Source organism: Cuculus canorus, chromosome 33, assembly GCF_017976375.1.
Source record: "Cuculus canorus isolate bCucCan1 chromosome 33, bCucCan1.pri, whole genome shotgun sequence".
In the NCBI taxonomy this organism is placed as follows: Eukaryota; Metazoa; Chordata; class Aves; order Cuculiformes; family Cuculidae; genus Cuculus; species Cuculus canorus.
Genome location: NC_071433.1, coordinates 314088 through 327854, shown reverse-complemented (window position 1 = coordinate 327854; position 13767 = coordinate 314088). Strand labels below are relative to the sequence as shown.

At 61.9% G+C, this 13767-nt stretch overlaps 2 protein-coding genes and 1 long non-coding RNA gene across 4 annotated transcripts; 1 reads left to right on the top strand and 2 right to left on the bottom strand.

Moving 5' to 3' along the window:
- Window positions 1–524: 524 nt before the first annotated feature.
- Window positions 525–4537, bottom strand: LENG1 (leukocyte receptor cluster member 1). The gene is made up of 4 exons (XM_054052379.1): window positions 4111–4537; window positions 1860–2015; window positions 947–1221; window positions 525–861 (listed from the first exon to the last, which is right to left on the bottom strand). The coding sequence occupies exons 1-4, from the start codon at window positions 4516–4518 to the stop codon at window positions 666–668; spliced, it is 1035 nt and encodes a 344-aa protein (XP_053908354.1). The 5' UTR covers window positions 4519–4537; the 3' UTR covers window positions 525–665.
- LOC128849787 (uncharacterized) lies at window positions 4402–13518 on the top strand. 2 transcript variants are annotated; one of them, XR_008447474.1, is made up of 5 exons: window positions 4402–4538; window positions 6539–6662; window positions 9149–9372; window positions 12746–12781; window positions 13379–13518. It is a non-coding gene; the product is annotated as an uncharacterized LOC128849787 (long non-coding RNA). The 2 variants fall into 2 exon arrangements; XR_008447475.1 differs by lacking the exon at window positions 13379–13518 and adding an exon at window positions 13123–13372.
- On the bottom strand, window positions 5843–12972 carry MBOAT7 (membrane bound O-acyltransferase domain containing 7). Its single transcript, XM_054052377.1, has 7 exons — window positions 12730–12972; window positions 11920–12049; window positions 10967–11093; window positions 10410–10542; window positions 9044–9398; window positions 8267–8443; window positions 5843–6858 (listed from the first exon to the last, which is right to left on the bottom strand). The coding sequence occupies exons 1-7, from the start codon at window positions 12803–12805 to the stop codon at window positions 6294–6296; spliced, it is 1563 nt and encodes a 520-aa protein (XP_053908352.1). The 5' UTR covers window positions 12806–12972; the 3' UTR covers window positions 5843–6293.
- Window positions 13519–13767: the final 249 nt, after the last annotated feature.

Genomic DNA, 13767 nt, shown 5'->3' with positions numbered 1-13767 from the left:
GATACCACGTGATCACGCTCCTCATTGGCCGAACCCATGAGAGAGGTTAGAAACCGCGCGGCCGCTGTGAGGGGCGTGGCCAAGAGGAAAGGGGGCGGGACCAAGACGGGGCGCTCGGTGTGGGCGTGGTCAAAGCGGGGGGCGTGGCCTGTGCTGCTTTCCACATCACCTGAGGGGGAGCCCTGGTTTTGGGGGGGGGGTCTGAGGGGGTAAATGGGATTGAGAGAGGGGTTATGGGGGGACCCAACCTCCCCCACCCCCATCTCCCCCCTCCCTTTAGGTTTGACCCCCCCAAAACTAGAGGGGTTCAACGGGGTTGGGGAGGGGGGTGAAGGGGTTTTGGGGGTTAATGAGACTTGAGGGGGTCCCCATTTTCCCCCTCCTCTTTAGCGGGGTGATGGTTTGATCCCCCCAAAGACTCCAACAGCCCCCCCCAAAATTTGAGGTCTGGGGGTATTTAATGGATTTGGGGGGGCAATGGTTTTTGGGGGGGCGGTGCTCGAGTTGCAGGGGTACAGCCCCCCCTTCCCATTTCCCTCCTCCTCCTCTTAGCGGGGGGGGGGGGGTGCGTTTTGACCCCCAAAACCGCATCAACCCCCCCAAAACTTGAGGTGTTGGAGTGTTTAATGAAATTGGGGGTATAACAGGTTTTTTGGGGGGGGCGTTTATCGCGTCCTGGGGGGTCCTCGCCCCCCCTTGGCCAAATGGGGGTGAAACTGGGAGTTGTAGGGACGCTCTCGGTCGTCGGGGAGGGGCTCTGGATTTGGGGGGGCCCCCAGTGCCCCCAATAACGCCCGACTTCGCGCCGCCTCCGCCTCCTCCCTTCGCAGCCGCTCGCGCCGCAGCTCCTCGATGGACGGCCTGGGGGGAGGGGGGGGATTAATTAATTACCGGTGTTAATTCGTTCATTAAGGTGGTTATGAATAAATAAAAGGGGGGGTCTTACTTGGTTTTACTGCGTTTTGGGGGGGCCGAGGGGGCGTCGGGGGCGCTGCGGCGGCGGCCGAGCCCGCGCTGGATGGCGAGGAGGGGGTCGAGGGCGGCTTTGCGCCCCCCCTCGGCGACGTCCTCATGGTCGCCCCCCCTTTCTTGGGTGTTGCCCCCCCGTTTTGCCCCCCCTCGGCCCGGGGGGGGCCGTTGGTACCAGGGGGGGTTGGTTTGGGCTTCGGCGGCGCTTTGCCCGAGATAGGTGAGGGCGCCCAGCGCTCGCGCCCGCCGCTCCTGGGGGGGCAAAAACGGGGGGTGGGGGCACCCCCAGACTCCTCTGGGCTCCCCCCTTTCTGAAATCACCCCCTCCCTCCCAAAATATCCCCCCCTTTATGAAATACCCCCCATTTTGGCATCACCCCCCCCTTTTCACCCCCCTTTTGGACCCATTTTCCAGCCCCCCCCTTTGCAAAATAGTGCTCTCTATTGCCCCCCCTTTACCCCCATTTTGCCCCCTTTCACCCCCTCTTTCTGACCCCCCTTTATGATCCTTTCACCCCCTTCCTCCCCCTTTCCACCCCCAAATTTCTGACCCCCCCCACTCCCTTCCGCCCTCTCCCTTTTTTGAACCCCCCTTTTCACTCTCCTTTCATTCCCCCTTTTGCCCCCCCTTTTCCATCCCTTTTTCCCTTTGCCCCCCCTTTTTCTGCTCCCCCCGTTCCTCTCTTTTTTGACCCCCCTTTTCAAACCTCTTTCCCCTCTTTTGGCCCCCCCTTTTTCCAGCCCTTTACCCCCTTTCCACCTTTTTTCTCACCCCCCCTTTTCCATCCTTTTATCCCCTTTCCACCCCCCTTTTTGAACCCCTTCCCCCCTTTTCCCCCCCCTTTTCCATCCCTTTACCCCCTCTGAACCCCGATTTCTACCCCCCCCACCTCCTCCTGCCGTTTCTCCTCCTCGTGCTCCCGGTTGGGGCCCCCCCCACTTTCTCCGGGGGGAGGGAACAAAACGGGGGGGTCGGATGAGGACTTGAGGGGGGCCCCCAGGTCCCCCCCACTTCGCGCCTTCTTCCTCAGGAGCTCCGTGCGAGCCTTGGGGGGGGGAAAAACACACACAGAGGGGGGGCTCAGGGACCCCCCCCACAAAATGTTCCCCCAAAACACCAAAAGCTGCCCCCCCCCTCCCAGATTTGCCCCTCCCGGGGGGGATTTACCCCATGGGTGGCCCTAATCTACCCCCTCATAAGCTTCACCCCCCCCACCCCCCGCAAGGATCTGCCCCCCTTGAAGGGTTTCACCCCCCAATCGCCCCCCTGTGTGTTTTTAGGGGTTATTGGGTCAATTTGGGGGTCGATTGGACGAGGGTGGCGGATGTGCCCGTCTCCAAGAAGGGTCGCGGGGAGGATCCGGGGGACTCCAGTGTGACCTCAGTGCCGGAGAAAGTCATGGAACGGGAGATCGTGGAGCTGTCATGGAGCCCATGAAGAGGAGTGGGTGATCCGTCCCCTCAACGCGGGGTTACGAAGGGCAGATCTTTGCCAAACCGATACCATCGCCTTCCATGACAAAGTGACTCCCGGATGGGGGAAAGGCTGTGGATGGAGTCCTCTGGGGCTTCGCTAAAGCCTTTGGCACGGTTTCTCACAGCATTCTCCTCCAGAGAGTGTCACCTCTGGCCTGGATGGGCGCACACTGTCCTGGGTGGAAAACTGCTTGGATGGCCCCGAGAGTGGTGGTCAATGGAGGTAACTCCGGTCACCAGTGGGGCTCCTCCGGGCTCGGAACGGGTCCAGCCCTGCGCAGTGTCTCTATCGATGACCCGGATGAGGGCATTGAGTGCCCCTCAGCAAGTTTATGGATGACACTGAGCTGGGAGGAAGTGCGGATCTCCTGGAGGGCTTTGAGGTTCTCCAAAGGGATCAGAACAGGATGGAAAGATGGGCTGAGACGCATGAGGTTCAACAGGGCCAAACGCTGAATGCTGCGCTTGGGGCACAACAGCCCTGTGTGGTGCTACAGACTGGGGGAGAGCTGCACGGAAGAGAAGGACCTGGGGGTGCTGGTTGACAGCCGACTGAACATGAGGCAGCAGTGTGCCCAGGGGGCCAAGAAGGCCAATGACATCCTGGCTTGTATCAGAAATGGGGTCACCAGCAGGGCCAGGGAGGGGATTCTCCCTCTGTACTCGGCGCTGGTGAGACCGCACCTCGAATACTGTGTTCAGTTCTGGGCCCCTCACCACAAGAAGGATGTTGAGGCTCTGGAGTGTGTCCAGAGAAGAGCAACGAAGCTGGTGAGGGGCTGGAGAACGTCTGACGAGGAGCGGCTGAGGGATCTGGGGTTGTTTAGCCTGGAGAAGAGGGGAGACCTTATTGCTCTCTACAACTGCCTGAAAGGAGGTTGTGGAGAGGAGGGAGCTGAGCTCTTCTCCCCAGTGACAGGGGACAGGACAAGAGGGAATGGCCTGAAGCTCCACCAGGGGAGGGTCAGGATGGATATCAGGAAAAAATTCCTCATGGAAAGAGTCATCGGCACTGGAACAGCTGCCCAGGGAGGGGTGGAATCACCTTCCCTGGAGGTGTTTAAGGAACGGGTGGGTGAAGTGCTTTGGGGTTTAATGGAGCGTTGGGAACGGTTGGACTCGAAGATCCGGTGGGTCCTTTCCAACCTGGTGATTGATTCGATCATTTTAGGTCGTTTTCAAGAGTGGTTTCTTCTGTTTGGGGGGTGAAGGGTGAGGTTTAGGGGGTGCGGGGTTGGTTTTAGGGGCTATGGGGTCGATTTTAGGGCATTTTGTGTCGGTTTTGGGGGTTTCTGGCTCCGTTTTAGCGTATTTAAATGTCAGGTTCAGGGGAATATTGGGTCATATTGGGTCATTTTGAGGCTGAAGGGTTGACTTTAGGGCGTTTTGCATCCGTTTTAGGGGTTCGGAGTCGGTTTTAGGGGCTATGGGGTCACTGGGGGGAGGGGGGACTCAATGTTAAGTGCCCCAATCCCCGCCCCCACGGATAACGTCACTCCCAAGCCCCGCCCCTACAAAAAGCCACGCTCCTTAAAGCTATCAAGAGTCCGTGCTAAGCCCCGCCCACACAATGCTAGTGGCGCCCTCAAGCCCTGCCCGGCACCGCCCGCGCATGCGCGGTTCGCGTTCGCGCCCCCCCTTCCCGCGCACGCGCCCTGCGCTCGCCTCCTGCTCGGCCCTCAGCGCCCTCGCGTCTCGCTTCTTCCGCTCCGCCTCGGCCTCCGCCTCATCTCGCCGCACCCGGGCGACGTTATCGCGGTTCCGCACGTGCCACGACTTCTTCGGGAGGATGTTCATGGCGGCAGAGGCTTCAGGGCCGCGGCGGGGAGGCTGAAACCCGGGCTGCGCCTGCCCGCCCTGACCGCACGCTGATTGGCTGCCGCAAGGCACGCCGGGAGTTGTAGTGCACGCGCCCCGCCGCCCGCGCTGTGATTGGCTCAGCTGTGTTCGCGCCGCTGCCGCGAGGCACGCTGGGAGTCGTAGGCGAACCGCCTTGCCGCAAGGCACGCTGGGAGTTGTAGTCCAGTCCGCCCGCCCCGCGCCTTCCCGCCTCACTCGCGGAAGCGACGCCATCTTGAGCGCTGAGGCGAGGGGTGAGGGCGGGAAGGCGCTTCGTGGTTTTGGAGGGGCCGGGAACGCCCCGAGGGTCCCCCCGAAAACAAGTTTAGCACAATTTTACCTCGGGTTTTACCTCAGGCAAAAATGGGTTCTGTTTGGGTCCATTTTAGAGGGAGTTTGGGTCACTTTGGGGCTGAGGGGTTGAGGTTAGAGAGCGCTGGATTGGTTTAAGGGCATTTTGGGTTGAGTTTTGGGGGCTTTTCTGGGGGCTGTGCACTCGCTTTGGCGTTTGGGTCATTTTTTGGGGTGGTTTGGGTCGTTTTCAGGGTACTTGAGGTCACGCTTAAGGGGTGCCGCACCCATTTAGGGCGATATTGAGTCACTTTGGGGCTGAAAGGTCGGATTGACAGCTCAGTTCAGGGGAGCTTGGGCTTTTTAGGGGAGGTTCTCATAATTTTAGGGAGCACTGTGTCAGTTTGGGGGAGAAAGCCCAACTTTAGAGAGTTTGGGGTTCTTAGGGGGTTTGGGGCTGGTTTTGGGGGGGCTGGGTCAATTATAGGGGGTGTTGGGACTGTTTTATTGGACTGTTTGGTCATTTCGGGGGTATTTGGGTCAGTTTGAGGGTGAAGAGTTGGTTTTGGGGAGCGCTGGGTTGTTTTTGGGGTATTGTGGGTTGATTTTAGAGCGTTTAGGATCAGACTAGGAGTTTTAGGGAGCGTTTGGACCATTTTGGAGGCAAAAAGTCTTTCAGAGAGATTTTGGTTGGTTTTAAGTGTGTTTTCTGGTGTTTGGGGTCAGATTTAGGGAGTGTTTGGTCCGTTTTGGGAGGTATTGGGGCAGTTTGGGTGTGAAAGATCCACTTTAGACAGTTTGGGTTTGCAGGGTTGATTTTAGGGCATTTTGGGTTGGTTTTAGGGGGTGCTGGGGCAGTTTGGGGGTGAAGGGTTGGATTTAGGGGGTGTGAGGTTGGTTTTAGGAGCTGCTGGATTGGTTTTAGGGTCTATTTGGTCAATTTGGGGGTGCCGGGTTGGTTCTGGGAGGTTTGCTCTGTTTTGGGGGGTGCAGACTGTTGTTTTTTTGGGGGTGTCGGGTCTATTTAGGGAGTTTGCCTCAATTTAGGGCTCAAGGCTCAGTGTTAGGTTCCCCCTCCTCAAATCTGACCCCCCCCCCGGGTCCCCAAAAACACCCAGTGCTGGAGGGGGGGGGTGTCGCTCCAGAGCTTTATTGGTCTCAGTTTTGGGGGGGTCCCTGCACTGGGCCCCCCCCGATGCTGCCCCCTTGCAGAAAGCAAAGCTCCTCCCTGCACCCCAAAACCTCCCTGACCCCCCTGCTGCCCCCAACCCCCATCCCACCCCCTCCATAATGGAATTTGGGGGCCCTAAGGATGAGGGGTTGTCCCCCCTCCTGGATTCTGGGATCCTTAGTGATGGGATTGTGTGTGTCCCCCCTCAATTTTGGGGTCCTTGGGGATGGGATTGTTCCCCCCTCCTCAATTTTGGTGTCTCTGGGAATGGGGGGGCTTTCTTCTCAATTTTGGGGTCCCTGGGGCTAGGGGTCCCTTTTCATCTCAATTTTGGGGTCCCTGGGGATGGGATTTTTCCCCTCCCTTAATTTTGGAGTCCCTGAGGATGGGGTTCCCCCTTTCTTCTCAATTTTGGGATACCCACTGATGGGATTGTGTCGCCCCCTCAGTTTTGGGGTCTCATGGGATGGGGGACCCCCCTTTCTTCTCAATTTCAGGGTTCCTGTGGATCGGGGGTCCCCTTTCTCCTCAATTCTGGCGTCTGTGGCTAAGGGGAGACCCCCAAGGATGGAAGGGTCCCTCCCTCCTGGATTCTGGGGTCCCTCCTCTTCCTCACGCTGCTGCCCCCTCCCTCCTCCTGGATTTTGGGGTCCCTTGCGCTCGGATCATCCCCCCCCTCCTCAATTTTAGGGTCCCTGAGGGTAGAGGAATCCCTTTTCTTTGCAATATCGGGGTCTCCGTCGTCGGGGTTCGCCTCCCGCTCCCCTTTTTTCCCCTCGCTGTCTCCCTCAGGCCCCGGCCCGGCGATGGCGGCGAGGAGGAGGATGGCGAGGGGCAAGAGGTGGAGGCAGAAGTAGATGGAAGCCCAGTAGCTCAGCGTGGCCGCGGCGTCTCGCAGCACGAAGCCCATGCACAGGTAATCGTACGCGCGCATCTTGAGGAACCAGTGGGGGCCGGCGGCTAGCGACCACCCCCGCGGGCTCAGGCGGCCGCGCAGGGCTCGCTCGGCCGCCCGCTCGGCCGCCAGCCACAGTGGGACGCTGAGGAAGCTCAGGTAGAAGCCGGGGTGAAGCCCGTGCCAGTAGGCCGAGGCCAGCATGGTCCACACGCTCCTGGGGACGGGAAAAACCGGGCGGTATGGCACCCAAAAAAAGGAATGGGAGGCGAAAAATCCATCCCAGAATAAGCCGGGACGGCCCAAAAGCCACCAGGATGTAAAAATCAGACCCAAAATTCACTCAAAAACGATCCTGTGAGGTAAAATCGGAAAGAAAAATACACTGGGAGACAGAAAAATGCACCGGGAGCCCAAAATCGGGCACAAAAATCCAACATGAGCCCAAAATCGGGCAAAAAAATCCACCGGGAGCCCAAAATGTGACACAAAAATCCACCGGGAGCCAAAAATCTGACAGAAAAATCCACTGGGAGCCAAAAATCTGACACAAAAATCCACCGGGAGCCAAAAATCTGACACAAAAATGCACCATGAGCCCAAAATCTGACAGAAAAATCCTCCGGAACCCAAAATCCAACCAAAAATCAACCCCCAAATCCACTGGAAGGCCAAAATCTGACACAAAAATCCACCGGGATGCAAAAACACACCCCAAAAATACACCGGAACCCAAAATCCAACCCAAAATCAACCCCGAAATCCAACCCAAAAATCCACCGGATGCAAAAATCTACTGAAAAATCCATTAGGACCCAAAATCAACGCCAAAATCCACCGGGATGCGAAAATCCACCAAAAATCCAACCTCAAATCACACCGTGAGCCCAAATCTCCCTCCCAGTCCAGTCCAGTCCCTCCCAGTGCCCCTATAAACCTCCCAATCCCCTCCCAGTTGCTCCCAATCCCCTCCTAGTCCATCCCAATCCCCTCCCAGTCGCTCTAAATCCCCTCCCAGTGCCGCTATAAACCTCCCAATCACTTCCCAGTCCCTCCCAGTGCCCCTATAAACCTCCCAATCCGCTCCCAGTCCATCCCAATCCCCTCCTAGTTCATCCCAATCCCCTCCCAATTGCTCCCAGTCCATCCCAATCCGCTGCCAGTCCCTCCCAGTGCCCCTATAAACCTCCCAATCCGCTCCCAGTCCATCCCAATCCCCTCCTAGTTCATCCCAATCCCCTCCCAATTGCTCCCAGTCCATCCCAATCCGCTGCCAGTCCCTCCCAGTGCCCCTATAAACCTCCCAATCCCCTCCCAATCGCTCCCAGTCCATCCCAATGCGCTCCCAGTGCCCCTATAAACCTCCCAATCCCCTCCCAGTCCATCCCAATCCCCTCCCAGTCCCTCCCAGTGCTCCTATAAACCTCCCAATCGATTCCCAGTCTATGCCAATCCCCTCCCAGTCGCTCCCAGTCCCCTCTCAGTGCTCCTATAAACCTCCCAATTGTCTCCCAGTCGGTCCAAAACTCCTCCCAGTCCATCCCAATCCCCTCCTCTTCTTTCCCAGTGTCCTAATAAACCTCCCAGTGCCCTCCCAGTGCCCTCCCAGTGCCCCCCAGTGGTACCTGAGGGCGGGGGGCCGCCGTGGGGCGCGCCGGTGGACGTACTGTGCCAACCACCACTGGACGCTCATGTTCCAGTGCCGCATGCCCTCGCGGAAGCGCCGGCACCGCTCGGTGCCCCACGGGTCGATCGTGCGCACGGCCGAGAAATCCCACGTCTCGCTCGCCTCCGCCTCCGCCCTGGGGGGCGCGGGGGTCAGGGACCCCCACTGGGACCCCCACAGCCCCCCATGTCCCCAGGGACCCCCCCAGGACAGCCCCACAGGCCCCCATGTCCCCAGGGGACCCCCAGAGACCCCTCATAGCCCCCCATGTCCCTCAATGACACCCCCTATGTCCCCTCAGGGACCCTAATGTCCCCCCCACATCCCCTCCCATAGTCTCCCAAATCCCCCCAGGGACCCCATAGGGACTTCAGGGACCCCCACATCCCCCCAAGGACCCCATAGGGACCTCAGGGACGCCCACATCCCGCCAGGAACCCCATAGGGACCCCCACATCCCCCCAGGGACCCTATAGGGACCTCAGGGACCCCCACATCCCGCCAGGAACCCCATAGGGACCTCAGGGACCCCCAAATCCCCCCAGGGACCCCATAGGGACCTCAGGGACCCCCGTGTCGCCCCCCTAGGGACCCCATAGGGACCTCAAGGACCTCCACATCCCACCAGGAACCCCATAGGGACCCCCACATGCCCCCAGGGACCCCATAGGGACCTCAGCGACCCCCACATCCCCCCAGGGACCCCCGTGTCACCCCCCCATCGCCGTCCCCTCACCGTGTGGGGCGCGGGCAGGGCCGCGTGGGTCCGGCGCCGGGTTTGGGGTGCGCAGCGGGCGGGTACCCCCCGAGGCCGGCGGCGATGCAGGCGGCCTCGGCGCAGAGCCAGCCCACGTAGAAGCGCATGCGGAAGGCGAAGAAGACGGGAACCATGTAGAAAAGGCGGAAAGCGAAGGGATGTCGAGCGAAGCCGGGATCTCGCACCGCGTCCAGCGGGAAGAACCGTGACGCCGCCTCGCCCAGCGCCCCCAGCACCGGCGTCCAACGCACGTGGGTCAGCACCCGGCGCCACCGCGGAGCCGCCACCGGGCCCAGCACCCAGTCCCGGTGAGTGCCCAGGCGGTAGAACGGGCCTGCGGGGAGAGCGGGGCACAGACCCACAGATCCGTGGGGAGACCCATAGGGAACCATTGGGAACCACAGATCCGTGGGGAGACCCATAGGGAACCACCATAGATCCATGGGGAGACCCATAGGGAGCCATAGGGAGCAATAGGGACCCAGAGATCCATGGGGAGACCCACAGGGAACCATTGGGACCCATAGATCTGTGGGGAGACCCACAGGGAAACATTGGGAACCACAGATCTGTGGGGAGACCCACAGGGAACCATTGGGACCCATAGATCCGTGGGGAGACCCACAGGGAACCATTGGGACACATAGATCCAGGGGGAGACCCACAGGGAACCATTGGGAACCATAGATCTGTGGGGAGACCCACAGGAAGATATAAGGGTCCATAGGGAGCAACAAGGAGCCATAGGGACCCATAGATCTGTGGGGAGACTCATAAGGAACCGTTGGGAACCACAGGGAGCAATAAAGACCTGTAGATCCATGGGGAGACCCACAGGGAACCATAGATCCGTGGGGAGGCCCATAGGGAGTAATAGAGACTCATAGATCCATGGGGAGACCCATAGGGAACTATTGGGAACCATAGAGAGCAATAGGGATCCATTAATCTGTGGGGAAACCCATAGGGACCCATAAAGAACCATAGGGAACCATTGGGACTCATAAGGAGCAATGGGGACCCATAGATCCGTGGGGAGACCCAGAGAGAACTATAAGGAGCTGTGGGGAGATCCATAGGAAACCATTGGGACCCATGCGGAGTGATAGGGACCCATAGATCTGTGGGGAGAACCATTGGGACCCATAGAGACCCGCAGGAACCCATAGGGAACAGGAGGGACCCACAGACCCCCCCCCCCTTTTTGTGCCCCCCCTTTGTTTCAGGGTCTCCCCCAGGTTTTGCCCCCCCTGGTTTTAGCCTCCCCAGATGTTGCCCCCCTAGGTTTTGTCGTTCCCCCCACCCCAGGTTTTGGGGTTCCCCCCCCGTTTGGGCCCCCCCTCACCCGTGAGCAGCCCCAGGTAGCAGAAGCTGTAGCTGAGGGTCTCCGCCAGCCCGGGGGGGGCCCCTAGGGACCCCAAAACCGCAGGGTCGTCCCCCCCCCGTGGCTCCTGCGTGTCCATGGCCAGGCTGACCAGCTGGGGGGAGGGGGGCGTCAGGGCTCCCAGTGCTCCCAGTGCCCCCCCAGCACTCCCAGTGCCCCCCCCAGCGCTCCCAGTGTCCCTGAACCCCCCCCAGTTCCAGGCTTGGGGGGGCGTCAGTGCTCCCAGTGTCTCACCCAGTGCTCCCAGTGCCCTTGAGCCCCCCCAAGTCCAGGCTGACCAGGAGGGTGTCAGGGCTCCCAGTGCTCCCAGTGCCCCCCCCCCCAGGGCTCCCAGTGCCCTCTCCCAGTGCCCCCAATCCCTCCAACTGCCCCCCCCGGACTCCCAGTACTCCCAGTGCCCCTCCCCAGTGCTCCCACTCCCCCCAAAACCCCTTTCCAACCTGATTTGCCCCCCAGGACCCCCCCCAACCCCCCTCTAATGCCCCCCAGGACCCTCCCCATTCCCGCCCCCCCCCCACCTTGAGGGTGAGCAGCAGTTGGAGGGCGTTGGCGTACGGGGGGGGCTCAGGCAGCCCCCAGACCCACAGCGAGCGGAAGAACAGCAGATACGCGAACGTCCAGGCCAGGGTGGCTGCCCCACAGCGCCTGGGGGGCACAGGGTCAGCCCTGCCCCACAGAGCCCCCCCTGCCCCACAGAAACCCCTCTGCTCCACAGCGCCTGGGGGGCACGGGGTCAGCCCTGCCCCACAGAGGCCCCCCTGCCCCACAGAAACCCCTCTGCCCCACAGCGCCTGGGGGGCACGGGGTCAGCCCTGCCCCACAGAGCCCTCCATGCCCCACAGAAACCCCCCTGCCCCACAGAGCGCCCCCTGCCCCACAGACATCCCCCTGCCCCCCACAATCCCTCTGCCCCCCAATCATCCCTGCTCCCCCCTTCCCACAATGCTTTGTGCCTTTTCCTTCCTGCCCCCCCAATTAAGCTGTGAGGCAATAACGAACATTAGTGGATTAATAAACTTTCTCTGCCCCACAGCCCTTCCTCTTCCCCACAGCCCCCTCTGCCCCACAGTTCCCCCTGCCCCACGGCCCCCTCTGCCCCACAGTTCCCCCTGCCCCACGGCCCCCCCCTCACCCCACGGCCCCCCCTCTGCCCCACAGCCCCCTCTGCCCCACAGTTCCCCCTGCCCCACGGCCCCCCCCCTCACCCCACGGCCCCCCCTCTGCCCCACAGCCCCCCTCTGCCCCACAGCCCCCCCTGCCCCACAGCCCCCCCTCTGCCCCACAGCCCCCTCTGCCCCACAACTCCCCTCTGCCCCACAGCCCCCTCTGCCCCACAGCCCCCCCCTGCCCCACAGCCCCCTCTGCCCCACGGCCCCCCCTCTGCCCCACAGCCCCCCCCTGCCCCACAGCCCCCCCTCTGCCCCACAGCTCCCCCTGCCCCACAGCCCCCCCCTGCCCCACAGCCCCCTACCCGGGCAGGAGGCGCAGCAGCCCCCAGGCCCCCAGGGTGGTCACCAGGCTGTGCAGGACGTGGGGGCCGCACGTCAGCAGGGACAGTGCCCCCCCCACCGCCGCCCCCCCCCACCGCCGGGCCTGGGGGCCTGTGGGGGGCAAACAGCAAAGCTCAGGGGGGGCACAGCCCCCCAGGAACACCCCCATAACCCCCCCCCCCCCTCAGATCCCCCAGCACCACCAAACCCCCGGACTCCCTCCGGGACCCCCCCAAGATCCCTTGAAGGCCCCCCCCAGACCCTAAACTCCCCCCTAAATTCATCCAGACCCCCCCAAGCCCCCCCTAAACTCTTCCGTACACCCTCCCAGACTCCTCTAAGCTCCCCTTGGACCCCCCCAGATCCACTCAGAACCCCCCAGATCCCTTTAACCCTCCCCAAGGCCCCTCTGAACTCCTCCAGGCCCCCCTCCCACCCCCCAGGTCCCCCTAAACTCCTTCAAATAACCCAAATGGACCCCCCCCCCCCGCCCCCCCAAAACACATCCAGGACTCCCCCAGCTCACTCTCAGGCCCCCCACCCTTCCAGGACCCCCTCAGCCACCCCCAAACCTCTCCACGACCCCTCCAAGACACCTATAACCCCTCCAGGACCCCCTAAACCCCTCCAGCCCCACCTAAAGCCCCCCCAAAATCCCTCCAGGACCCCTCCAGCCCCTCCACCCCCCCCCAGGCACCCTAACCCCCCCCGGACTCCCCCAGCTCCCCCCAGAATTCCTCTAGGACCCCCCCAACCCCCCCTAAATTCCTCTAGAACCCCCCCAGACTCACTCAGATCTTTGAACAGGAAACCAATGGGGATGGAGAAGAGCAGCACGGACAGGTACGTCACCTCCTCGGGGGTCATGGCGGGGTTTGGGGGGACCCTGGGACCTCCAATCTCTGCGACCCCTCCGAACCCCTGGGTCCCCCCCAAATCCCTGGGACCCCCCTAAAAATCTCTGCTCCCTCTCCCGAAACACCCCTAAGACTCTGCTCCCCTACGAAACGCCTGAATCTCCCCTAAAATTCTGCCCCCCCTCTTTATTCCTGGGTGCCCCCCAAATCCCTGGGACCCCCCCCAAATCCCTGCACCCCCCAAACGCCTGGGACCGCCCCCGAGCACCTCGGTCCCCTCCGAAGCCGCGAGTCCCCCCGAAACGCTTGTGCCCCCCCGAACCCCAGATCCCTCTCGAGCCTCTGGATCCCCCCCAAACCGCTGGGGACCCCCCCCCAAGTCCCGGTGCCCCCTCAGAGAGCGCCGGGCGTGGGCGGTAGCGCGGCGTGAGGGGGCGTGACCAGCGCTTGACCACGCCCATTCACTGTATCGACCGAGGAAGGGGCGGGGGCCAAGGCGTGACCACGCCCATCACAGAGTCATTCAATACGGAAGGAGGCGGGGTCAGGACTTGGCCACGCCCCACACCGGGTTATTTGACAGGGAAGAGGCGTGGGAGGGCTCGGCCACGCCTTCTGCCAGTGATAGAGCGCAAAAGGGGCGGAGCCAATGATTGACCACCCCCCCTTAGGCAACGGGATAGTTATTGGTGGGTGGGGCGCCCACCCAATGACCCCCTCCCACCCCACGGCTGCCCCATAGCGCCCCCCAATGACCCCCCTGCCCCACGGCTGCCCCATAGCGCCCCTCAATGACCCCCCTGCCCCATAGCGCCCCCCAATGACCCCCTCCCACCCCACGGCTGCCCCATAGCGCCCCCCAATGACCCCCCGGCCCCACGGCTGCCCCATAGCGCCCCTCAATGACCCCCCTGCCCCATAGCGCCCCCCAATGACCCCCCTGCCCCACGGCTGCCCCATAGCGCCCACCAA

Excerpts from the sequence above, each read along its gene's own strand:
- LENG1 (XM_054052379.1), bottom strand. The coding sequence starts at position 4,518 with ATGGCGTCGCTTCCGCGAGTGAGGCGGGAAGGCGCGGGGCGGGCGGAC. Across the intron at positions 2,016-4,110 it reads CGCTGAGGGCCGAGCAGGAG|GCTCGCACGGAGCTCCTGAG; the intron begins GCGAGCGCAGGG and ends CCCCCCCCCAAG. Across the intron at positions 1,222-1,859 it reads AGGAGAAACGGCAGGAGGAG|GAGCGGCGGGCGCGAGCGCT; the intron begins GTGGGGGGGGTA and ends TTGCCCCCCCAG.
- MBOAT7 (XM_054052377.1), bottom strand. The coding sequence starts at position 12,805 with ATGACCCCCGAGGAGGTGACGTACCTGTCCGTGCTGCTCTTCTCCATC. Across the intron at positions 9,399-10,409 it reads CTACCTGGGGCTGCTCACGG|GCCCGTTCTACCGCCTGGGC; the intron begins GTGAGGGGGGGC and ends CTCTCCCCGCAG. Across the intron at positions 8,444-9,043 it reads CCCTGCCCGCGCCCCACACG|GGCGGAGGCGGAGGCGAGCG; the intron begins GTGAGGGGACGG and ends CGCGCCCCCCAG.